Source organism: Xiphophorus maculatus, chromosome 14 (genome assembly GCF_002775205.1).
Source record: "Xiphophorus maculatus strain JP 163 A chromosome 14, X_maculatus-5.0-male, whole genome shotgun sequence".
Lineage (NCBI taxonomy): Eukaryota > Metazoa > Chordata > Actinopteri > Cyprinodontiformes > Poeciliidae > Xiphophorus > Xiphophorus maculatus.
The window spans coordinates 5,783,830-5,810,201 of record NC_036456.1 but is presented as its reverse complement, the minus strand read 5'-3'; the positions used below and the strand labels follow the sequence as shown (position 1 = coordinate 5,810,201).

At 39.6% G+C, this 26,372-nt stretch overlaps 1 protein-coding gene across 7 annotated transcripts; it reads left to right on the top strand.

Annotated features, from left to right (window-relative positions):
- The first annotated feature begins 362 nt into the window (after positions 1–362).
- On the top strand, positions 363–17,059 carry LOC102232062. 7 transcript variants are annotated; one of them, XM_023346516.1, is made up of 23 exons: positions 603–713; positions 801–999; positions 1,465–1,540; positions 2,166–2,231; positions 2,420–2,479; positions 2,560–2,634; positions 3,753–3,818; positions 3,890–3,949; positions 5,871–5,930; positions 6,889–6,960; positions 7,048–7,110; positions 7,239–7,319; positions 8,572–8,631; positions 8,735–8,788; positions 10,700–10,771; positions 11,328–11,387; positions 11,695–11,748; positions 12,553–12,594; positions 14,132–14,209; positions 14,305–14,344; positions 14,442–14,487; positions 15,383–15,797; positions 16,349–17,059. In XM_023346516.1, exons 3-23 carry the CDS (start codon positions 1,469–1,471, stop codon positions 16,820–16,822), a joined length of 2,070 nt encoding a protein of 689 aa, XP_023202284.1. In that variant the 5' UTR covers positions 603–713; positions 801–999; positions 1,465–1,468; the 3' UTR covers positions 16,823–17,059. The 7 variants fall into 7 exon arrangements, with proteins under 7 accessions (XP_023202286.1, XP_023202281.1, XP_023202283.1 ...); XM_023346518.1 differs by lacking the exons at positions 603–713; positions 801–999 and adding an exon at positions 363–572 and having other exon boundaries at positions 6,892–6,960; XM_023346513.1 differs by lacking the exons at positions 603–713; positions 801–999 and adding an exon at positions 363–572.
- The last annotated feature ends 9,313 nt before the right edge of the window (positions 17,060–26,372 follow it).

The following is a 26,372-nucleotide window of genomic DNA, read 5'->3' as shown; positions in this document are numbered from 1 at the left end:
AAAAGAAAAAAAAGAGGAATGGTTTTAGAACATTTTTTTACTTATTTGTAAAGAACAATAAGCAAAAACCCTCCGGTCTCTAGACGTGCAAAGGCTGCAGCTGTGATTGGAGTAAAAGGTAACGCAGCAATACTGGCCAACCAAACAAACACCACCTTCCATATTTCTGACTTTTTAATCCAAACCCTTTGCCCTTTCCGTGGCACTTCACAACTACGCAGCGCGCGACGATGTGCCGCGCGGTTGTGCAACATTCCTGACAAACGACAAAAAAAAAAAAAGAGAAACCCACGCGGTGGACGATAAGCCACGCCCCCTCCAGCTGATTCCGCCAGCTCTCCACAGCTGAGTGGGCGTGGCGACCCGCTCACAGTCAGCCCATTGTTTACCGTCATGCAGCTAAAACTTGACGTTGCACTTTCTTCAGTCTGTAATGTGACTCCTGTTTGGGTTCACCTCACTTTTTTTTTATTTATTTTTTTTATTTTTGGGCCAAACCGGTTTGTCTCCTTCATTTGCTCGACGACAAGGGAAAAGGAAGTGAAGGGCTGAGAGGCCAAGTTCAACAACTGGTTCGTGTTGTTTTGCTGTGAGCCGACTTTTATTGGCTTTTCGTCTGACTGCGCGGCTGCGATTGGCTCTTTTCGCTCAGTTTCGTGTCCGTGTCGCCCCGCATTCCGTTGGATATGATGTAAAGGTCGCCACGAAAGCAGGTTGCGGATTATTTTATTTAAAAAAAAAAAAAAAGGTGAAGTTGTGTACAGTTTAAGGAGCTGTTTCCTTTTTGTTTTCGTGAGCAGAAAGTTCCAACGTGACATTATCAGTCCGCCTCTTCGTCACGCCCTTCACGAAACTTTCACGGGCGATTTCTGGTTCTGGTTTCAACTGTAACAAGTCTGAGTGCTTTTAAACACAGGAGCACGACGGCGGAAGGACAAACTCTGGGTTTGCTTTTGCTGATTGGCTTGTGAGCTCATCGTGCTTTGCTCACAGCTTTAGGTAGGCAGAAAAATTAGGCAAACATGCTGCTGAAGTATTGAGTAACCTCTGCTTTAATATTTTAAAAATGTTATCAGACAAAAAGGTCAAGCTTAATATGCAAATTCTGATATTTTAAACCCTATAATGGGGGAAAAAAACAGTCGGTGAATGGCAAAATAATTATTTTTAAGCACAAGAAACGCTCTTCTAAATCAATTTCCTTTAAACACAATACCCATATCTTCATTTTAGGTGTCTGTACCTGCTGTATTTTTCCATAACCTGCTTGCTCTTGATTCAGTGAAGTAATCAGAAAGTAACCAGAAAGTTTACTTTCTTCAAATAAGACCAGCAATAATTCCTACTAACAATACTCAAGTAAGAGTAAAATGTTCAGTGCAGTAAATTTACCCCTAAAAGCAAAAATATCCCCCTAAAATGTTCAAGTAAATGTAACTGGTTGCTACTCACCTCTGCTTCCAGCACCATGAACATGTTCAGAAGAGACAAAGGGTCACCTGTCCAGACTCCTGTGGTTCCGCCAAGACCCACTAAAGAGGTGAGGAGATGCAGGACGATAACTTATGTGCATGAAACAATCAGGCGTAACATTATGACTACTACGTAACGCTGCCAGGAAGGATCATGAAAGATGTGGCATCCGACCTCAACTAGCAGATCCCTTTAAGCTTTGTAAGCTGATGTTGCATGATCAACAAATCCCTTCTGGTTTTTTTTTGTTTACTTTAAATTTTATGTTGTGTTCTTTAAAATCATTCATGTGCCATTCTACATTTATTCTCAGATTTGTGATTCTTTCCATAAACGGTATAATTGTTTGGCAGCATCTGGGTTTCTTAGCCTAACTTTCCTTATCTTGTCATACTGTTTCTATTGGCTTGCTTACATCCCATAGTGCAACCTGGCACTTTGTGTTCCCTAGCAACACACATGAACCCCACCACCCACGTGTCCTAAAGCAAAACGTGGGTCATCAGATCAGGCTACTTTCATCTGTTGCCCATTGTTGGCACCGTTAGAGAGGAGACGAAGGTTTAGCCTGACTTGTCTGCAACAAACTGTAAAGCATTGTGTATTCTGACACCTTTCTATTAAACCCAGGGTTAACTTCTCACCACAGTAACTTCCAGACCAGGCTAAACAGGCTGTTTATGCATTACTAGGAGCTGGACAACCCCGTCAGACACAGCCACCTAACGCAGGATCCTGAATCAAATGCAGCCCTAGAGGTAAATGTTCAAACTTGAATGTAAAGACAATGTCAGTGAACTTACAGTCCTTATTTCTTCTGAACACAAATGATCTTGACCCAAAGGCAAAGGTCAGATATCACTTGTCTATTGGCCTCTAACTGAGAGTCGGTCAGCTCTGTTGGCTTTAATTCATGGAGGTTTTGTTGTGTTTGCGTTGGGAGCAGCAGAAGACGGGAGTGATGGGGGTTGTGCAGAAGGTCAATCCCTTCAAGTCGACGTCAAAGGTAGAAAAACAAAGGTTTCATTTAATGAGTAACCAATAGCTCCTTGGCTTGCATAACTTTGACGTGTTTCTTCTACTTAGGCGACCTCTTCGTCTTCGAATGTCAGCCAAACTTCTTCCTCTGAATCGTTAGAACAGGCAACAAACCCCACACAGGTAAGTGGTGATGGTTTTGTTTGTGTCGCCCGACATGCACGAGGATCTATGTTGAGAAGGCGGGCTACTGACTCAATCAGGTGGCTTTCAATTCAAATCAGCATCGGAAAACTGGAGTTCTTATTGTTGTGTCACCAGTAAGACTCTTCTGACTGAACCTTTTTAGAGCTCGGTGATATAAGAAACTAAATAAGTATTGCACTAAACTGTCTAGGTAACTTTTGGAAGAATGTCTCTTGACTCCGACTTAGTGTCTCTTGGGAAGGAATAACACTGTCATAAGACTGGTATAAAGATGCAACACAAAATAGATGACAAAATGCTAAACCTGTAAAATAAAATACTGACTTGTGATTTAGTGAAATGGCATGGATGCCATTTTTAATTTACAAATAGGAAAGCCTGGTAGATGGGTGGATTCTGGAAAATATTGAACTTGTACTTTAACACACTGTCAGCTCTTTATTTATGTTATTCATTTATTTTCACTATATTTTCATGTAACAAAGTGGATATGTCATTTGACTAGTTGAGGTGTCATTTTGCATATTTTCTTAAAGAAACTGAGTGGACAACATGAACTTAAACTATAATAAACAATATTTTGAGGGGTTTATTGTAATAATAATGTATAACATTACAAACAATAACTGCTTTGCAATGCAAATGAACTATCATTCCCGTCTCTCAGCCTTTGGTTATTCCTTGATGCCAAGATTTGATTGGTTGCACAGTCCTGGTGGATGACCCATTCACCTCTTTCTTTTTTTTTTTTCAAAACAATCCATTTTCATGTAAAACACAATGACACACACAGTCTATCCTGCAAGGTCTTGGTTTTTGAAAAATGTGTATTTAAATTACATGTTTATCAAAAAACAATGGCAAGTCAGATTGCGATTTGCTTCATAATTTTAAGACTTTAAGGTCTCCTAGTTTAAAATGTATTTGACCTTTCTAAATAGGCTCCGCCTGTCCTCAGTTTTCTAGTGGAGAACAAAAATGTGTCCTCCAGAGGTTAAGTGTTATACAGCAGACCTTGTTGGGCCAGTTCAGAACAGCTTTGTGTGTAAAGTTACATGGTGGATGGGGAAATGCCCGTGTCCCTTCTGTTTCAGAACCCTGGGATGTTAAAAGGAGTCGTGCAGAGAGTGAACCCGTTCAAGTCCACCTCCACCTCCCAGGTAACGACAGTCCTGTCGTTCTGATCTGTGCCAGACAGTAAAGTTTCCACTGAGCTTGCTCTCTCATACAGGTGCCTAAAGCTCCGTCCTCAGACTCACTGGGACAAGAAAGGAGCCCAGACTCGTCTCAGGTAGGGAAGTTGCTGAAACGTAACCCAGAGTCCTTTGTTTCAGGTCTTCGTTCCTTTTCCCATATCCTATTTAGAACCGCACCCATTTCTAACTCTGGCTGGGAGCTGTAGCTCTTCTTTTGTTCCTTTTGAACAGCTTTTTTTTTTTCTTTCAAGTGAGATGTTGTGCCCCATTTGTTCCTCCTGCATATTCAGCAGTGAGATGTTTGGGAGCGTACCTTTCCTTAAACAGTCCGGTCCAACTAAGCCTGAAGGTCCAACTCAAAAAACATATAGTTCACCCTTCTTATAAAACCAAATGTCAATGTTAGTTTTTAATAATGTTTTGTTAAAAATAGTGCTTTTGTTTGATAAAATTCACTGTTGGAACCAAACAACTTCCTCCTTCTTTGTATTTGAGTGGGAGATGTGAGTCTACAGAGTGGAGTTCACCGTGCAAAGTACAATTATTTATGATTTTAATCAGTGTTTTTAATGTAGATTTCTTCATGGGTGGTATTTTTGTGTGGGGCAATGAGAAACCTTCTGAACCGAAATGAGAACAATTCACACGTTTCCTGATCATTTGTCACTGGAATTGTGCATGGATCAGAGTTATAAAGAGGAGCAGGATCTAATATGTGAATTATGCTCATGGAAAACTCATGAAATCCTCTGTATGATGTGCATAGTGTCACTGTTGAAATGGCCCAAACAAAAAGTTTTTAACAAACTTGCTAAAAACTTTGTTTTATAGCAAGTTTTCCTACACTGAGGTCTAGTACAATGCCTGTCCACCCTGTGCTTCAACTCTTCCGGGAAGGTTTACGGTTGAGTTTCATTAGTTTCCTGACTCTTTCTTTCAGAATCAGAATCAGATATGTCATCCACTGCTGCTGGATGAGAAAGACTGCCTTGCATTATCTGCTCTAATTCACCTGGATAGATGTTCTATTGGATTGAGGTCTGGGCTGTATAGGGGCCAGTCAGGTTCTTCCACATCAGACTCACTCATCCATGTCTTCGTGAACATGGCGCTGTGCGCTGGCTTCCAGTCGTGTAGGAACAGAGTCTCTAGCCTCAAGCTGTTCTGAGAAAAGGAATCGTTTAGACACAGTTTTTACTGTGTGTCTCCTACATGTTTGGCACCGCAAAGGTGCTGCTGTCGAAGGAGGTCAACATTAATCTTCTTGGGCTACATGCAAAATGGTGTGTGTGTGTGTGTGTTGAAAAACCAAACTAGTAATGCACATCGCCCCATTTTGCAGGGTAATCGGTGTTCACCTTGTTTACCCTGTAAACGAAGTGGAAGCATCCGGCTGTGGAGATGCATTTGTTAAACAAGCAGGCAGGCTGTTCGGATTAAAATCTGTTAGAGATCTAAAAAAAAAAAAACTTGACTAGGGACGAGGTCCACTTTCTAGGATGACCATAAACAGCCACAGCAGATAACTTCCACCCCTCCACTCTGTGACTGAGAAAACCATAGATAATTTGTGTTTTGTGCTTGTAAAGTTGAAAAATGTAGAAAGATTCAAGAGATATAAACAGTTCCACAAGTCATCGTTAAAGGCCAAAATAAAAAAGTGATTGCCTTTGGAGTTGGCGAATAAGTCTTACCGTGATCACGCTGCCTGACTGGTGGTTTCACTGAAATTTGCAACTTCCAGTTATTCAATTTCTTGGAATTCATTTGAGGTAACTGATAAATAAAATTAGATGTAAAGGCTGTTGGGCGACTAATTCTGTCAAAGGTTGCATGCCTCCGCCTTAATTATTGGAAAATCAAAGCAGCTGACTGAGAGATTTCGATGTTGCCTACACAAAGTGCTGATTGTGTCGAGCTAATAAAAGATCTCCAACAGACGCTGCTTTCTTCATTATGAGATTACTTGAAGATGTTGACTAGTTTAACTTTGGCTGCTCTGTGTTTGTGTTGCAGAGTTCTGGTGTGTTCAAAGGAGCCATACAGAAAGTAAATCCCTTGAAGTCTTCAGCACAGGTATTGACTAGTTCAGCTTTACATCCTGGAAAGATGTTCATGTTTCTACTCTTTCTAGATACACTTTTACCTCGTCTGCTAACTTCTAAATTTAAGTCGCCTATCATTTTGTCACTAACTGTTTTGTTTTCCCCTCCTCTTTATCACAAACCAACAGCCCATTAATATAGGTGCTCCTCAGGGCTGTGTTGTAAGATCCTGTTCCATTTACTTCATTTTCTTTATGGGTAACTCTTGAGAATCAGGATGTTTGTAGCAAACGCATAGTACCTTTGTGTTCACTTTGTCTTATTTTGAAATGTTCCTGTTGACGACCTGTGCTTCTGTTTAGAACCGAGTTTCTAGGTTTTAGCCTTAACGTTTTGACTTGTATTAGAACGGTTTTATTCTACCAGGCTGTTCGCTAGAGTCTACTAAGGTAGGGGATGTCGGTGTGCATCTGTGAGGTGCATTGGCAACCTCTCAGATGAAGTGAAATCTAAACTGGCTCATATGATTGATTTAGCCATGGAATATAAATCATATATTTAGGGATATCTCTCTTCAGGTGAACTGAAAGTAGGAATTCTTACTAAATTTCTTCCAGCCACTTATTTTGTGATTTATGGCGTCCGAAACTCCTACCTGAGCTGTAGACCTCTCTAGTTGGTTAGAGTGGATTGTATTTAGTGGAAGCACAGTAAAGGGGGCTGAACACTAATGTTTGTCATTTTTTTGTGAAACCATGTATCCCATTCCTACGATTTCACTTCTGCGCAGTGCTTTGTGCTGACCTATCGCCTAAACCCAGTAAAATCCGTTGAACGGCGTCTTTTCCACATCACAAATGTGGACAAAGTTTAATGGTGTCAACACTTTTGCAAGCATAACAACAAATGTCCCATGTTGATTGAAACCAGGATTTCTGTGGGGCATTTGCACTGAAGTACCTAATTTCTTCTCTCATTTGTGTTTAAAGCAGCTCAAAACCGATGCTCAAGGTGATCCTGCAAACACACAGCAGCCTGACAAAGACCTTCAAGACAAACGGGTCAGCTGCATTCTCTCCCGCCTTTTCCAGACAACCTGTTTGTGCCGAGGTTTGATTCTAATCTGGTTCTAATGCTTCATCACTTAGAATCCGGGGGTGATGTCGAGCATGATTCAGAAAGTCAACCCATTCAAATCCTCCCAGCCAAAGGTATTTTTTTAAAAAGTCCTGATATGTAATGTCTGGCTGTTTAGGAGATCTTGAGGGACATTTGGAGACTTGTTTACACACAACTTCTCCTCATGCTCTCTTTGCTTTTTTCTGGCTTTCATCTTCAGGATGCTCGGTCTCTATACAGTGACTCCTCCTCGTTGGGCTCTGAAAGCCTAACGGACAACAGCAATGTACCAGAGAAGCAGGTTGGTGCAAAGAACTACGATTTATTTAGATCTGCACATGCTCCTAATGACAAATATCTGCTAACTCAGGGAAACACCTTTAAGTACTGCAGTTGTTTTTAAATGGGAGACACTCTGAACACAGTTTACTCTTTCAAACACAAAACCTGGTGCCTGAACACAAAATTCCTGCCTTGAATACACAAATTTCCTGACATAAAACTGATGCAAAGTGGCTCAACTAGAGGCTCAGACAAAACTCTAAAATGGCCGACGCACAACTGTTATCTAAGAGGAAAACTCATTGGGAGAAAACTTCTGCTCTGATTTTCATAAAGTGTTACACTAATAGTGTAATACTTATCATTACCACAAGATGGCGCCCAATGTAGTGATTTCAAAGTACAGTTTCTTGAAAATGGCTGGATGTATTTACAGGTAATATAATTGAAAATTTCAGTCATTCAACTTTGAATGTGGACCTCATAATTTAGACATTAAGTGTTTGTTTCTGTTATTCTTGATTATTTTTGGCTTATGGTTAATGAAAACCCAAAATTCAGATTTTTAGGAAATTTCAATATTACAGAAGACTAATAATAAAAAAAAGCTAAAATAATAAAAGGAAGATGTTCTGTTTAACCTACACAGTCGTGTATAAGACTGTGGCTTACAGGGGTAAGCCACAAAAAATTGTTTAAAAAAAATAAAAATAATTAAGGTTCTTGAATGAAAAGTTGAGTGGAAGTAAAAAGTGTTTAACTGCACGTAGGTATCCAGAACATTGGCTACTACTGGAAATTTGCTATGCATTTCTCATATCTATTAACCCGCTTTACACATTTTTTTTAGTTAAATATGTTATCATTATGATTTAATTATTGGTTGAGCCTGATTGGTGCCCTAAAACCAAAAGTTTGTGTCCTTGCTGCAGTGTTTCAAGTGAAAGGATTTTTTTATTGTTTTTATATAATATTCAAATTTTCTAAGATATTGTAATTGTTGTTTGATTAGATTTAAGCCATAATCATAAAAGTATAGGAATAAACACCTAAAGTGTAATGACACTATATAAGTTTAATTTATTTGAATTTTGTTATCCAGAATATTCCATCATAACATTATGCGACTAAACTAATAAAATGGGTTTTGACTTTGCATTATCAGTGTCATTCTTGGCATAACCACTAAGTGGCGCCAAAGGACGTGATTTTAAAACTTGGGAGGAGTACTATTTCTTTTATTCAGTGTCTTTTTATGTTTTTAATTGTAGAATCCCGGGATGTTTAAAGGGATGATGCAGAAAGTAAACCCCTTCAAGTCACACACACAGGTAAAGATGCAAAGAACGTCACGTCAAAAGAACCCGTTTTCACAAGCTGTAAACCTCTGACGTTTCTAACCTTATTTAACTTTTCACTGACCTGTTGATCCAGGTGACAGGTGACGCTTGTGAGACTGACTCATCTGTTCCTTCTAATATGACTGAGGTAAATAAAGCAGAGAACGCACCAAATGACATTTAGCTTAGTATGTGAGCTTTTTTTGTTATGACCTCATAGAGCTCTTTAAGTTTTATTTGTGTGTCACTGTTGGAAAGGTATTCTAAATCCACGTACGGTACACCTCAAAGAATTTGTCTGTCGTCAAAGTTCAGTATTTTTACTGTCGCTTACTAGCTAGAAAGTGAAACTGATGTATAAAATTATTAAACATGGTGGACAATTTCAAGCCTTTTATTTTTTATATAAGTTTGATGACTATGGTGCGAAATTAATGAAAATCCGGAATTAATAATCAAATTTCAGTTCCTCGGAACATTTTCAGTAAAAAAAAGTTTTAAACAGAAATATCAAGCCTCTAAAAAGGTGATTTTTGTGCACTTAATATGTGGTTAGGGCTCCGTTTGCATAAATTACGTCATCAATGTGGCGTTGCATTAAGGCAATCAGCCTGTGGCGATGCTGAGATGGAATAGAGGCCAAAGTGGCTTTGACAGGTCATCTGCATTTTCGGTCTGGTGTTTCTCATCTTCCTCTTGATAACAGTTTGTAAATTCTCTGAGGGCCAATTCAGAACAGCTATTGGTTCTGCTTTTGACACCTTTGGCAGTCTGGACGGGTGCCAATTCCTGCTGGACAGCTAAGGTTTTTCAGCACAAGGAAACACTAAGGGCTTTAAAGCTTCCTGGTAGACAGCTGTGTAAACAGTGAACTTCGGAAAACCCAGTGTACCAAGACCTGCAGATACCACGGTACCCCAAACCATCACTGACTGTGGAAACTTCCCATTGGACCTCAGGCAAAGTGGATTGTCCATAGCTCTCCACTCTTCCTCACAGCTTTGTGATAATGGTTACCAAACAAAATAGAAACTTTAAGTTCATCTGAATACATAACTTTGCACGATTGAGCAACATCCCGTTCTTTTTCTCCTCAGCCCAGGTAAGACACCTGATGCGGTGACTCCGCCCTCAGCCCACTCCTTCTGAAGTTGCCCCAGATTCTGGATTACTAATGCTCGTTCACATTTCTGACCATATGTCTCACTTCCATTCAACGCTCAGTGAATATGTTTGGATCTGGCAGATTGAATACCCCCCTCTTTTGCAATGTCTTTTTGTGGCTTACCTTCCTTATGGAAGGTGTCTATGACCGTCTTCAGGACATCTGTCCAGTGAGCAGTCTTTCCGTTTATTGTGTACGCTATAATATGACCATAACATTGACGCATTCACTGCACAAACACAAAATCTTTACGGTGTTTTTGGTCTAGTTTCTAGTGCAAATATCTTAGTACACTTGAAATAAGACAAAACTAACTTGCAAGTAACTTTTCAGCAAGATATAGGAACTTGTTTTACATCAGTGATTGCTTAGTATTGATGGTAAAAGTACTAACTATATTTGAAATAATCTGCCAGTGGAACTAGTACTTTTTCATCAACATGAAGAATTGCTCACTGAAGAATTGCTCACTTAAGAAAAGCTACTATATCCTACTGAAAAGTCATTTGCTAGTTAATTTTGTCTCATTTTGAGTATACTGTACCAAGATATTTGCACTAGAAACTAGATCATTAATTCTTGGTAAGACTTTACTTTTTGGTGGTTTTAAAATTGTCTTTGAAATTGGCTATTATGAGACACCAAATTTTGGATTTCCATCATCATGTAAGCCATAATAAAGGCTTTAGATATTTCACTCAATATATATTGAATCCAGATATAATGAGTTTTGCTTTCTGAAAGGAGAGAGCTGTCCTTTTTGAGCTGTACCTGTATACCAAAAAATGCCTTGCATTTACTACATTAGTATCACGTCCATCAATATTGTGTGTAGTTTGTTCTGTTTAACTAACAGAGCTGATGTTGACTCAGTATTTCACTGTGACTCATCAGGTTGAGCGAGCTACGCTCAGTGAGAACTCCAGCAGCTCTGAAAGTCTGGACGACAGCGCTATAGAGAGACATGTAAGTTATGATGTACACGAGCCACTTGTGGTGGGTGACTTGTCATCCGTTGTAGATTCAGATGTAAAAATAGAAGGCTGATGTCTCACTACAACAATGCTAAGCACGTGACTAGGTAAAAATCACATGGTGTTGTTGTTAACTTACTGGAAGCAATGTTATTTGATAGTGGTGTTTGTTTTTTACACCACTATCCTGCCGGTGGGCGGGTTTTTACCTCTCCTTGTTCTGCCACCTTGTTGTGGTGGAGGGGTTTGAGTGCCCCAATGATCCCAGGAGCTATGCTGTCTGGGGCTTTATGCCCCTGGTAGGGTCACCCAAGGCAGACAGGTCCTAGGTGAGGGACCAGACAAAGCACACCCCAAAGACCCCTTATGATGGACAAGAACTTTGGACTTGGTGTTCCCTCACCTGGACGCAGGTCACAGGAGCCTCACTCTGGAGCCAGGCCTGGAGGGGGGGACACGATGGCGAGCGCCTGGTGGCTGGGCTCAGCCAAAATGATCCTAACATACAAATTCATCCTAGTTACAAACTAATCCATTGCCCTCTGCAGACCATTTGGTACACAGACGCCACGCCTGAGGTGGGAAACCAGCCAACAGAGAGGACTAAGGTTGGTCACCATAAACATTACCCAATCTTTATGAAAACCCCAGTTTTTGTAGTGGTGGTGTTTGTTTTTTCCTACCATGTGGTTCTCTTTAGATTATCTGGAAAAACATCTTAACACTGGGAAAAATAATAATAATAATAATAATAATAGGATATTTTTCATGATATTTCAAGAAAAACACAACAGTGGGGACTGTTTTGGATTTTGTCAAGTTGAATCATCACTGCCATTGTTACACACTGAATGCACCACAGCATAACAGGACATAGTTGTGAGAGTAACATTTGAATGTGTCTTTGTCTTTCAGACTTTCATTATCAAAAGAATTCTTCCGAAATCATTTTTTGGGTCTGGATCCAAGGTAAAGTTGACGTGCATAAATTTCTGGCATTACTTTCCTGACGGGTCAAAATAGACATCTAGCCGCCTGGCAACATTTCAGAAACTTTAAAACAAACAAAAATCAACACTGAAAATATTTTCTTGCTAGGGTTGACATAACACAATGTATTAGAGGTGGCTCTTGTGCTGAAATTCTTGTGCTGTGCATGGCTAAAGCATTGCTAGGCTAGGCGAAAGATTTTTCTCCAAATGAACGAAGCCGCTGTTTACCTTTTCCTCCCAGTCATTACATTCTTCACCTTACACAAGTAAACATTTTGAACACATCAGCTGTTCAAAATGTCTTCTGTTTTCAAGCACAGCTTCTCCTGAAGAAACTCCAAAACAAATGTTCACCGTGACGCCACCAATGCGCTTTAATGAGGAGAAAGGATGTGCGTCACGTCCACGTTACAAATAGCCTGTAACAATCACACACTGAGGAGTGTAACAGCAGGTTGACTGCAACCTTTTCTCTCCTTGATCCCTCCACAAAATATAGACCAAGTGAAAAAGGCATCTATATCCCGCCTTTAAGTTATTTTTGGAAAGAAGCTTTTGAGTCTTCTTCCGTCAGTGGTGCTGTTGTTATGGTAACCTCTTAATATATAGGTATGGAAAAAAGTCCTAATTAGTGATGAACTAAAATCTAACTAATTAACTAATTAAGACATAAAATAAGCCACTTCCAGGCACCAGTCAATTTGACTGTTCATTCTTTTTTTTTTTTCTGATTATCCAGTATCTTTATCCTGCAACACATTCATGTTTTTATTCTCTACAGGAATCTGCAGATCCATCATCAGCTGCTCAGGCGCAGCCTCAGGTTTGTAGTGTAGAATGTGAAAGTTGTAAAAAGGAAATGTTGCAGATGTTGATCTACCATACCACCTTGAACTAGTCGCATAGTGTTCGCACGTTTTTTTAATTTTTTTTTTATTACTTTTTTAAAAGTGATTTCATCCAGTAGACTAAAATCAAACACCATGTCAAACAAATCCAAAGCAGCGGCTAGAAAGTGAATATTTTAGCAGCACTTGCCATTACTTTCACTTTGTAAAATTATTGCCTTTTCTTGTAGATTTGGGAATTAGTTGGGGAGTTTTAATTTATTTTTTTAATAAGTTTCTTGTCAACTCACACCCAGCTTAAAGGGCTACTTCCTGGCAACTGGCTGCAATTACATACCTCACCCTGCCACTTGCCAAGTTAGCTAAACACGGTGGAAAAACAACAAACTATTGTCTTCACTAAATTGTTAGTTACTTTGTATGAGCTGCGGCAATTGCAGCACAGTTTCAGAATATTTTATGATTCCGAATAGGAAAATAGAAAAACTGTGAAGTCAGGGTGATTTTAAGATCATTGTGTTCCTGGTGTGTTGCTGCATTTCCTGTTGGCAAGTGGATGTCACTCACATACTTTGACACATGATGGTCATCACGTGAAAGGTTGTTTTTGTTTTCCACTCAAGGAGAGCTGAGCTTAAACCTTTTTGGGTTTTTTTTTTTTTTTTTTAAATTTGCACACTTGAAATGAGACAAAACTAACATACAAGTTACTTTTCAGCCAGATGGGAGTTTTTTGTTTTTTTTAAGTGAATCATTCCTTAGTATTGAAACAGAAGTACTAGTTCCACTGGCAAATGATTTCATATTTCCCATGTTATAAGTGGGGAAACAAATCTTCCAGTGGAACTAGTAGTTTTTCTTTAAGAAATTATTTATTTGAAACAAGCAGTTGTATCTTCCTGAAAAGTTTCTTGGAGAGTTAGACTCAGAGTTAGAAGTAGAGTTAGAAAAAAGACAAAACCAAGAGATTTGCACTAGAAACTAGACCAAAAACACTTGGTAAGATTTTATTTTTGCAGTGCGCAATATTCTGGGTTTCCTTTAAATATAAACTTTTTAAACTACTTTGAGTTGTGAAGCTTACTGTACCGTTTGATAACTGTGATCAATTGGAATATATGTGATTGAATTCAAATGATATTTTTTTTGTAAATTGCCTCTAGACAACAATTGTTGTGAATTGGCGCTATATGAACAAACAGAAGGGAACTGAATTGCATTCTAAATGCATAAATACGGAGAAATCGTTCTTGAATAAAGACTCACCAAGATCAGGTCAGGACAGGAAGGTAGATCCATACATTCACATTTAGGTTGCTGTTAGCAGGATGAACCCTGCAATCATCTTATGAGAGCCGACATAGAAAACACAACATGAGTTCATTGAAGAGACAATTTTACCAGGATGTATAACTTCTGAATTGGACATTTGAATCTTTTCGATGCCGTCTGTCATTTGGTCTTTTTTTTTTTTTTAAAAGTTAACTCTGAAATACGTTATCTTCACTGTAGGAGGACGTTGAAGTTCAAACACTACAGCTGGCCGAAGTACCAGTACCTGGTGAAGGAACACAACTGGACCCTCTGGACGTACGCCTGTTTCTTTTGAGCTCCGAATCATGAATTATATTTGAGTAGCCAGTCGCATCCTGAAAAGCAATTTAATAAAAAAAATGAATTTGCAGGATGAGGAAGGCCTTCTTTCATGGTGGAAAACTGCTGAAGGTAACTTCGCTCTCAGTAGTTTTTGTTCAGTGCAGCTGAAACTTCATAAAGATAACTTTTTTTTTTGTCTCTCCCTTCACCCTTCTCTGACTCCAAGGATGGAATGAGTGGAATGAAGCGAACCAGAATGATGACGCTGAAGAGTATGTAAAACAAAGCTTGTTGGGTTTTGTTGTTTAGGGTTTAAGATGAAGAGCGAGAAATTGCTCATTTTAGATGGTACTTGTTGTTTGAACTGCCATTTAAATTCTCTCATTTTATGGTTTCTTCTATAGCTGTCTCTATTGCTTTATTTTTCTAATCATCTCCATTGATGATCATACATTTCAAAACAGGCATCTGTTTATATGGAGAGTCCCAATCCAAAGTGTGTGTGTGTGTGTGTGTGTGTGTGTGTGTGTGTGTGTGTGTGTGTGTGTGTGTGTGTGTGTGTGTGTGTGTGTGTGTGTGTCAGAACTGAATTTAGAACCTTGCTTGGAACATAATGAAACTTAATTTCATTTGATTTATTTGAAAGGGGACAGTTTAATCCAACACATAACAATTCATGAGCTATGAAATGCCAGTTAGCCAAAAAGGCTATTTGTAGTCCCATGACCAGGAAGTAAAAAAAAAAAAAAAAACAAAGAAAGAAAATACAAGAATGAGTAAGACGCTGATACTAGATGAGATTAGACTTAAAAGGAAAAAACCTAACCCTCTACAAAGGCAAGGAAACATAACTTAAGACAATACGATACAAAAAACATCATGTTGACCAGTGAGAAACACTTTATAGTGATTGATCGTCACTATAAAAAAGGAAAACCACTAAAAACTTTGAAGTATTACATTATTTAGATTAAACAAATCCACTTGTTCCCTGACAACCGAAACACTATTTGTGTACGGTTCTCTCCACGGAACGCTGCGGCGAAGCTGTTTGTTGGCATTCCATGAGCACATCCCTAATTTCAACCTTACAAAACTTAACCAGTAGTCATAATATGCATATTTGTAATTGCCATTTCTTTCCCTTTTTCTCGTTCCGTTAATTAGCGTGGTGGAACAAGCCGCCGATCGAGTCTTCATGGCCGCGCGTCTTTTCGTTCGCCTCTTCAACCAGCGCGGCGCCTCCCTCCAGCAGCGCATCCTGGAGCTCCTCTCCTTGGCCGACTTGGCGGACGACTTCCACAAGAAGACGGTGACGGCCAGCGTGGGCGGCGGGGTGGCCAGCGTCGCCGGGTCGATCACCACCATCACCGGGCTCATTCTGGCGCCCTTCACGGCGGGTACGTCGCTCATCGTCACAGCGGTGGGCATCGGCATCGCCACGGCGGGCGGCGTCACGTCTGCCTCGGCCAACATCACGGACACGTTGCATTCAAAGACCGACCGCAAGAAGGTGGAGAAGATGATCCAAGATTACCAGGATGAAATTAAGGACATCAAGGACTGCTTGGAGTTCTTACAGGTCAGAACGTGCACACAGTCCAGACGCTGAAGTGCATTAGTTTGACGGCGTATTGGGGCCATCGTGGATTAAAAAAAAAAGAAAAAAAAAAGTACATTTCCACCAAAAAATCCCTCATATTTTCTAGAAAAAAACTCAGAACATTTCTAAAAGTTGAAAATGTTTGACTTTTTCATTTAAGAAAATTTTTAAAAGTCAAAGATTTTCAACTTTTGAGAGTCAGACATTTCCAAGCCTTTTCTAGAATTTCTTTTTTTTTTTTTTTTGGACAGAAATTTACAAATTTTTTCCTCTTAGTTTTAAAAGTTGAACATTTTCAACTTTTGAAAAATGTTCTTAATTTAAAAAGTTGATCACTTTCAACTTGTGTTCTGAGTTTGTTTGTTTTTTTTTCTAGACAATTTGAGATCTCGACGTTTTAGGGGGTTTTTTGTGCCAGAAATGTACTTTATTTTGATTCACAGTTGCCCAAGTACGCCGGTGTACGTTGCTTTTTCCTTTTTGTGTGATGATTTCTGAGTGTCAGCTGTTTAAAAAGCAAATCTTTTCAGGAAGGCATGGCGACGCTCGAGGAGTGGAACTTCGAGAAGTACGCCGAGAGCATCTCAAAGAAGCACCTGAACCAGAACGTCAAACACGTAATGAAGGAAGGCGGTCGGGCTGGGAAGGCTTTAGTCATCAACACGGAGAACCTGATCAGCACCGTCCAGGTTCTGAGCGTCGCCGGCGGCGCTGCTAAAGCTGCGCAGGTGATGAGCGTCACCACGGGGGTCATGTCGGGCCTCTTCCTGGCCCTGGACGTGTTCTTCCTGGCGAAGGATTCCATGGAGCTGAGAAAGGGCGCCAAGACGGAGTTCGCCGCCAAGATCCGAGAGGTGTGTAAGCACCTGCAGCACGGGTTGCTGGAGCTGAACCGAATCAAAGAGGAGCTGCAAAAAACTATGGATGGGATAGAGGTGGAGGTTGAAGAGGAGGAGGACATGTTGAAGTCTGACCTGAAGAAGCTTATTGAACTTGAAGATTGAGGGATGGTGGCCGCGTGTTTAAAATGAAGCATCCCGGCTTTAACAAGACAGACAAACTCAAATGGGGCAATAGCTTTGGTATTTTTTTTTTTTTTCCAATCGTTACTGAACAGAGTAATGTTACTTTTTCTAAAATATTTCACTAGATTCTTTTAAGTATACTTGACTAAAATGTTTTATTGTAATTACTCTAAATGTGTGCCTTTTTCTCTTTTAATAAAAGTGGTTTATTCACATTTTATATGTTTGGTTAATGACATAACTTGTGGAAGGCCGTAACCAGGCAGCAGAGACACGCGGAGACCGGTTTGGATCAGAGAATGTTCCGGTAAACGCTGCATGAACGCCGCGTGCTCGCGCCACAATGCCGGCATGAAGGCCTGAAAAAATGTGGAAGGGCCGTCCTTATGGCTGCGGGGGGAAAAAAATAATTCTGTCAGGAACCAAACCTTAACAGATGTCAACATGAACGGTAAACTGGAAACAATGGAACAAAGGAAGTTCAAATGCAGCCTATAATTACAGTCATTGAGGTGTTTTGTATCACAGCCAAAGAAAAGGAATGTTTTTAGCTGCAAAAATGCTGAAAAACAGAGTTGGTGCCCTCATGCCAATATCCAGGTGACACTTATCACTCAAAATGTCATAAAACTGATATTTTTAAAAGGAAACCTTCACCCTAACTTAAGTCCAGACGGAAGAGGAATTGTACACCTAACATCTCCACCAAGTGTGGCTGACTGACCTGGTTGAATAACTTCACTGTAACAGAGCTGACTTTTCTGGTTGGTGGAAAAGGAGGCTACAACTCGTCAAGTTCAAATGGAAAAGTTTAAAATTTGACAACACATCTTGTCCCACTGAGTCTGGCAGAAAGAGGGAAAGAGTTTGGTACTTTTGTTGATTCTGCACTGTGAGAATTCAAACTTATGAAACATAATTGCACGCTGACGTACAAAAAAAAGACAACCCACGGCCTCGATAAACAAAATACAGGAAGTTTCTTTTGTTGTTTTTTGGATAGCTTCCTTCTCACCAAACAGGATTCATGTATTTCCTGTAAAAGCCACTTTGGGGAATTCATTTTCTCATTCCTGTCTGCAGGTTATGTCATTCAAGTATTCACACCTCAAATCATCCTTTCCGATCTCGGTGCTTACTGGTAATACCTGCAGTTCAGCTTTTGACCTTAAAAAAACAAAATCTAATCTTCAGTGGTGGCTGACTGAAACCTTGTGGTTGTGTTGCGGTTAAACCAAATGTAATAAACCAGAACTAAATCTAGTCTTTTATTATGGAAATAGTTTTTTCCATATTCCTTTATTTAACCAGATTAAAACCCCGTAGAGATCAAGATCTAATTTGCAATGACTGGACTGAAAATCTGCCTTTCAGTTTAACAGAAGATACATTTATATATATTTATATAAATTATATATATAAAGTAATTTATAGTAAAAAGGAAGTTCCAGTTCCAGAAAAACGTATTTGCTACTTTGTCGGTCATGTGGGTGCGAGTAATGAAAGAATCTGCACTGACCTGTTCAAGGTGTTCACATGGAAAAGTGGACAGTTCTCTATACAAATGGCCTTTGATGTCTTAACTAAGCAATATGAACCTCTAAACAAACTTGTTTATATAGTTTCAAATTGGTTTTAATTCATTCAAATCTACCTTGTGTGTTAGGCGCATTTTACCTCCTTTGCAAATTTCATTGTCTTTCAAAGGCGAGTGCCCTGCAATTTAAATTACATTAAACGTGCGTCATCACCGGCAGTCGTCACTACAGTAGGAGCTGCATAAAATACTGAAAAGTCCTCTTTTAATTTCACATTTTTTATTAGAAACATCATAAGAGAACTTGTTAAAATGAGCCGAATACAGCTGCTAAAGAGTGAAGCATTTATTTTAGCTGCAGTGTCATCACGGCAAAAATACAAAAAGTATTTTTGGCCTACTTTCTAGTACAAATATCTTGGTACACTTGAAATAAGACACAACAAACTTGTATAACTTGCTACAAGGTTACTTGTAAGTTGTTTTTTTTTAACTAAATAAGTCCTTAATATGTCTTTAAAGAAGTACTAGTTCCACTGGCAGATTATTTCTCTGTTTCCATGTTATAAGTGAAAATAATCTGCCTGTGAAACTAGTTCTTTTTCATCAGTATCAATGAATTATTGACTAATAACAAGCTCCTCTATCTTGCTGAAAAGTTAATTGCAAGTTAAGTCTGGTCTTATTACAACTGTACTAAGATATTTTCACTATAAACTGGACCAAAAACACTTGGTCAAATTTTACAATTTAAGCAGTGCTCGGTGAAAACTAAATATGCTTTTTTTTTTAAAGAAATAAAATAAAATTGCTCAGATTGCAGTAAGCTGATGAGAGTAAACTGTGGCCGATCAGAATGAAATTTAAAATATAAACACTAGAAGATCTTGGGAGTCTAAAACATAAACGTCTCTGAAAAATTAGGCCCTGAAATCTTTAAAAGTTCTTCTATTTGAAATGAAAACAGCGACGGCTTACTGTAGATTTCTAAAATGGCTTCAAACAAACGGAAACATTTGGCTCTTTTTTTACACAGTTACAAGCACAGGGGTAAGATTTCTCTATACCTCAGTCACCTTGTCAACATGTTTCCTAAAATATCTCGGGGGGGGAAAAACTAATGTGAGCTGATTTGTCTCAACAGCTCAACAACTGGGCCTCAACAACAGGACAGCGACCCAAGTCACTGCAACAGATACTTTTTTTTTTTTTTTTAATGTGTGAAGAATGAAGTCAAAGTTTCGGAATTACCCAAACAATATAAACATCACTCTAATCGAAGTGCCAGTGCCCTTGAGACAGATGAGAACTGATGAAACAAACATGAAGAGGCACCGGGCCAAGAAATGCTCCCCGTTGACGTGTGAGACGGGAGACGTGACGAAGAACGAGATACGTCTGCTAAAGCAGGTCGGACCACTAACTGATGCGCATAGTTTCTTGCCAGCTGCCGACTGATTTTTTGTTTGTGTGTGCTGAACTGAATAGTTACTTTCCATTTGCCAAATGGTAAACACCCTGGGTAAAGGAACAGGGTTGTGTTTCTTGTCCACAGCTCTGTCAGAGTACGACCGACAACGCAGAGCCTCAGCTCTAAACTGAGCGAGGTTGTTCGCTCCGACTTTTGTGACGACAAAACCGTGGAGTGATTCTGATGAGTACAATCACAAGTAATCAAACGAAGGCAACACGTTGTTCTTTATAATTACTAGCCTGTATCAAACAATAGGCCATTTAAAGAAATAAACACTGCTTTTTAAAAAAGGAAGCATAGTGTCAAATCTGATGCGTATGTAAAAGTTCCAGAAAAAAATCTTAACTGGTTTCTTTTGCGTTTCAGTTTTTAATACCAGAATGGCTTTTTTTTTTTTTTTTAAGTTTTGAAAGTGCAAAGTCAGGCTTCTTTGTTTTAACTGTTTTTTAGAAATAAAAGAATAAACTCAGAGAGTGACAAAAAGTTAGCAAAAATCACATTGCAGTATACTTATTTCAATGTAATAAATAGGGAAAAATTACATCCCTTAAACAGGGGTAACCTAAACAAAGGTTTTTTAAAACCACAAAAGCTACAGTTGAATCCAGAAGTTTAAATACCCCTTAAGATATGAAGGGGCGACCAGGAGTGAGGATGACGGGGAAACTGAGGAAGGGACAGACAAGAGGACAGAGAGGAAGGAGGAAGGTAAAGACAATGAAGATAAAGATAAAGATACGAGACAAGCAGACAATGCTTCTGTTGCATGTGTCTCTTATGTGTCATCGGTAACAGACACAAGCTGGATCAGTAAGCTGTCAACCAGATCCAAAATTCATTGTCAAACAGTGTTTGAACCAAGTACGCTCTGGCCTTTCAAAGGCTGTGGTACCAGAAATTCCCATGGCTCCATGACGGTCTTGGTGTTGAGGGCGTGAGTGTTTTTTTTTTCTCCAAAGCCTTTCATTATCAGACATCACCTCTAGCCACGAATGCAGATGCAGCATTCTTTGGAATAAAGTACACAAACAATTTCCCGTGTGCGAGAGGCCTGTTAGTCATGATAAGACTGTCATGACAACACATTTATGAAGATCGGTCAGTACGGGTTCAGAAATGCGCGTAGGAATCAGCAAGGAGATGTCTTTTGAATCATACGCAGATGTTTTCCAGGCAGGGTTTGCCTTTCAGGGCCCACAGAAGTGGTGAGGGAATTATTGAGCCAGATCTGAATTACATGCCCTGAGACTTCTGTGTGCTTTTGAAAAAAAAAAGGGGAGTTGGAGATTCTCAAAATGTCCCTCCAGAGAAGCATACATGCCTTCGATGGAGCGCTTTCAGCTGCTGCCTGTCAGCTGCAAAACAAGAAGCGCAGGGACTTTTCAGGATCCTTACTCAAAGGCAACAAAGTTGCGTACCACTCCTATTGCCTCTCCTAGTATCTGTATCCCGTCTGTACCCCGCAGGTACTGCACCTGCACATATAAGTGTCCTCTCCTCACTACGACAGGACTAAATTCTTCAAAGTCTTGGATGCTCATTACATGTAGTTTCAGGAGATTCAAGCAAAAAGGAATGGAAATGTTAAGACATCTGGAACAAGTGGTCAGTACCCAGAATTCAGCCCAGACATCCTCAAAGTTCAGCTTGCATTTAGAGCAAAGCACAGCTTTCAGACTGGCGCTAACATTGTTGCTGTTCAAAGAGTTGCCCGAGTCCTTCTAGTCATACCTGCATCATCATCAGAACCTCAAAGACAAACGACATCCGTCACACTTCTGAAAAGCTTGATACACCGCTGGGTTTGACTGAAGTCGTACTGTTTTAAAGATAATTACCCCTCACACTAACCCTACGTATGTAAATGTCTGAATATAAGGAAAGGTACAAAAAAAAAAGTTCTCTCTAACTTTTCGGGCATTTATCAAGTAGAAATAATTTTGGTAAGTATAACTGAGCAAAATCAAAAGAAGTTTGTTGTGATTCAACTGCAGAGTGAGAAACAGAAGTGGATGTGTCGTTTTATTTGGTGTACGTAAATATCTGCTTCCAACTGAACATAACCCTTCGAAAGAAACTAGCGCATCTTCCGATAATAAGAGGAAATCAACACATTTCTTTATTGAAATGTTTACAAAAAGAAAATGCTGAAAAGAAACTGGTAAGAATAAAAAAAAACATCAACTCATCAATGTCATGTAAAGCAAGAGGATTCGATAGAGAACATACTGTTAGGTTCAGTTTACTGAAGAGGGAGTTTTCAGTCATACATGTTTAATGAATACACAAAATCCAGTTTTTAAGTGTTTGACCTATCGACTGCCTGACAGTCAAGGGAAAAGTGTGCAGGTTTTCTGCTGACTGATTTGCCACATCCCTTTTTTTCCCCCCCTCTGCTGTTATGATGCAGCCAAACAGACAACCCGGATCTCACGAAGTCATCTATGTACTTTTTCTATCTTAGTCAAACTGTGCTGTATGACAAGGGTGTCAACATTCTCACAGCACATGACCGAGACATATGCAAAGTGAACACATTGAAGAATTTCAGGAATGCCACAAACCGATGTTGAAATAAAGGCAACCTGTCGGTGAGACACTTAGTTGCTATTCGGCAGGTCTGCCCAGTTTCAATAATGTTGCTTAGTTTTATGCGCTCACAGTATTTTGATATTGCTTTGACAACGTGGTGTGCACGGATGGGGTGGAGAAATCAAAACAGTCTTAATCTGCAAACAGTCTGATGGAATGACCTGCAAAAAGCAAAATTACATAAATAAGTTGGAGACTGACTATGAGAAACTAGAAGTTGTTTTAGGTTTGCTATTTCATATTTGTTTAAGATGATATTCAGACCAGCCTTGGGCAAATAATCTCATGTTTCATGTTAGTGATAAAGGTAGAATTACAATGCTTGGTTGGGAAAAAAAAAAAACTTAGCAATGCTTTAAGGCAGGGGTGTCAAACTCATTTTCGTTTCGGGCCACATCAAGATCACAAACATCCTCAAAAGGCCAGTGAGGGCAGAATGTATTGATGAAGCTACACATTAACAAACTGTTCAGATATTGATAGGTAGCTGTCTATGCGTTCAATGAGTTTTCTCATTTAAACTAAATAATGCTGAACACATTTTCCCCTTGATGTAATGTGGCAGCATACAGATAAAAAGTGCTTTCAGGTAAATGATAAAATAATACTTAAGCACAACACTGTTATGTTTAAAGTTAAATATGTTTGTCCTTATAGAGGCTAGAGTCGTGTTTGTCAATCTATTTTGGGCCAGCGCCGTCCTGTCCATCATCAAAGAAGATGTAGGCTACTTATTTTATGATTAATATTACTATCATTATTGTTGCTGTCTTGAGTCGTATTGTTGTTTATTGTTCTTGGGTGCTGCTCCTTTCGAACTTTTGCCATTTTATACATTTTTCATTTCTTTGTCTTTTCGTATCTGACTTTCTGAGTGAAAGTAAGGAGCTGTTACTACAAGATGTTTATTAACAGTGACTTTCTCCCTTTAGTATGTAAATATTGGTTTATAAGATAAAATTATAAACCAATAGCTAACCACAAAGTTAGCTAAAATGCACATGTGTTTTCAGCACCTAAAAAACACATGTGCTATCACTACCATGTTGTCTAACATTGATTTACTCCATTCATTATATTAAGTTTAGCTTTAATACCAAAAGCAGCTAACGTGCTAATCTTAGCTTTATTGCTGCCATTAGTATGTGGGCTATCACTAGCATATTGACTAATATTTACTTATTCCATTCAGTATGCAAACCTTAGTATATGAATCAAACTTGGCTAAAATGCCACAGTTAGCTGAAATGCTATCAGTAGCTTGTGAATCTCTACTAGCATGTTGACTAACACTGACTTACTTTATAATGTTTTACATTTGCTCATAGGAAGAAATGTTAAAATTAGTAGTTTTCCAGAAGTAGCCTACTGGAAGGTGTGTTACACCAGTAAATATCTGTTATCCAGGTAATTTCTCACACTTAATCAGTAGAACATCCAGAACATCAAAACCACAATCGGAGAAAATATTATGCAATTTTATAAACTTCATTAAAAAAATAATATAAATAATTTTAATAATTATTTATCTGATGAAAGATATACTGGTGTGTTTTAAATACATACAAATACATATATATAGGTAATTTTTTTTATCAGAGTAAAAGGGCTGGAAGTTGGCAAGAAGTAGCGAAATGTGGATACTGACTGGCAAGCTGCTCCTCAGTCTTTGTTATGTTTCTTCTGAATGTTCTTTATTTAGATTTTTTAAAATGATTTATTGCTTTTTTAAATCATTAAATTCCATTAGAAACAGTGAAAGCTGAACTTATTTTTAGTGTTGGTGGGAACAGAGCGTTTACAAGCAGTTGGCTGGTCAAGCATTTCTCAACCCCGTGCCTTCAGGGCACAGGGTTGTGCCTCTGTGGCTAACATGCCTAATGAATGAACTCACAAGCATGCCACCTGATTATGGAAAAGCATTGCAACTATCTGTCAACATACACAAAGCATTTTGAAGCAGAAAAACATGTAAAACATGTTCCTCAAGGACCATCGGAAAACACCAGTTTCACACTGCTATTAGAAAACATACCACTCGTAAGAAAAGAAAGTTTCCCCAGAACAGACTGTCTGCCTTTTTTTCTAAATGTTTCTCGTAAAAGTTTTAACAGGCCTGATTCCTCTTCGCAAATTTGTAACACACCACTGTTACGCTCAAGTATTGACTGCATGTGAACTTTAATGCAGCTCATGATGTGGTGGCAGAGAAAACAATGTGTGCTGTACTCCAGTTTCCCTCCACAGCACACAGGTTAGGTTAGGTTAAATCAGTGCTTCTCAAATAGTGTGTGTGGGGGGGGGGGGGGGGGGGGGGGGGGGGGGGCTCCATCAAGGTGGGCGCGTTTGACCTCAGGGAACATGCTTTTTTGTTTTTATTTTTTTTACTGTCCTAGAATAAAGTGCAATTGCACCTCCACTACATTAGGGGGCAGTGGCGCTCTCATTGGCAGAGTGTGCGCAGGGAGCATTCACTCGGTGGTGTAGGGGTTTGCGCGCTTTGCACATAGTATGAGTATGAAGTGTAGACATGAAGTGTAGCAAACCCTCAAGTGACACCATGGAAAAATATTTAACAGGGATGAGAAGACAGGCGAAGAGAGACGGAGATAAAGAGACAAACGAAAGTCTCCCAAAAGCTAAGACGAGGAAATATGACGAAGCGTATGTAGCGCTTGGCTTCACTGTGACTACGGTGGGAGACGAGGAAAGACCGGTGTGCTTACTGTGTCTCAAAATGTTGGCAGCGGACAGCATGAAGCCAAATAAATTAAGGCGTCACTTAAAGACATTACACCCCAACCACGCTGATAAGCCGCTTGAGTTTTCTCAGCGAAAACGTGCCGAATATTGCCAACAATCATCCCGCTTTGTGACTGCTACTTCAGTAAACCAGCGAGCGTTGTTGGCATCATATAAGGTGGCGTACCAAATTGCTCAGTGCAAAAAAACCCCACACCATAGCAGAGGAGCTGATACCGCCTGCAGCATTAGACGTGGTCTCTGTCATGCTGGATGTGCTGCAAAAATAAAAACTATCCCTCTGTCCAATGACACTGTTGCTAGACGTATAAATGACATTGCTGATGATCTTAAAGAACAGCTGGTAGATAAACTCAAAGGCAAACAATTTGTTGAAGCAACTGACAGCAACAAAGACTGTTTGTTTATTGCTTATGTACGTCCTGACTGAGAATGGGCTAAAGTGGGAGAACTGCATTGCTGTTTGCAGTGATGGTGCACAGACCATGGCAGGGATGAGAAAAGGACTTCGGACTCTCATCACGAAGGCCTCACCTAATGCTGAGTGGACACACTGTGTTATACACAGAGAAGCACTGGCATCAAGGCACCTTTCCTCTGAATGAAGTGAGGTTATGACTGACATTGTAGGTGTAGTCAATTTAATAAAGACCAGACCACTAAAAACAAGAGTCTTCTCTGCTGTCTGTGAGGAGATGGGAGCTGAACATCAAGCTGTGCTGTTTCACAGTGAGGCAAGGTGGCTGTCACGAGGAAAAGTGTTGTCCCGAGTTTTTGAGCTCAGAGAGGAGATAAGAATGTTTTTGGAGCAGGAGCACAAGTATGAAGTTGCAAGAAAGTTTAGTGATGAGAACTTTCTGATGAAACTGGCCTACCTGAGTGACATATTTGGAAAGCTCAACGAACTAAATCTACAGCTTCAAGGGAAAGATCAACACCTCCCTCAGGTCACAGACAAGATCAGCTCTTTCACTCGAAAGCTCGCAATGTGGGGCAGGCGACTTGATGAAGGAAATACTGAGTCATTTGAGAACCTGCAGGAATTTGTTGACACTACTGACTATGATGCCACCTCAGTGATTCCATATTTTAAGCAGCACATTTCATCACTGATGGGATTCTTTACAAAGTACTTCCCTGAAAACAGTTCCCAGTATGACTGG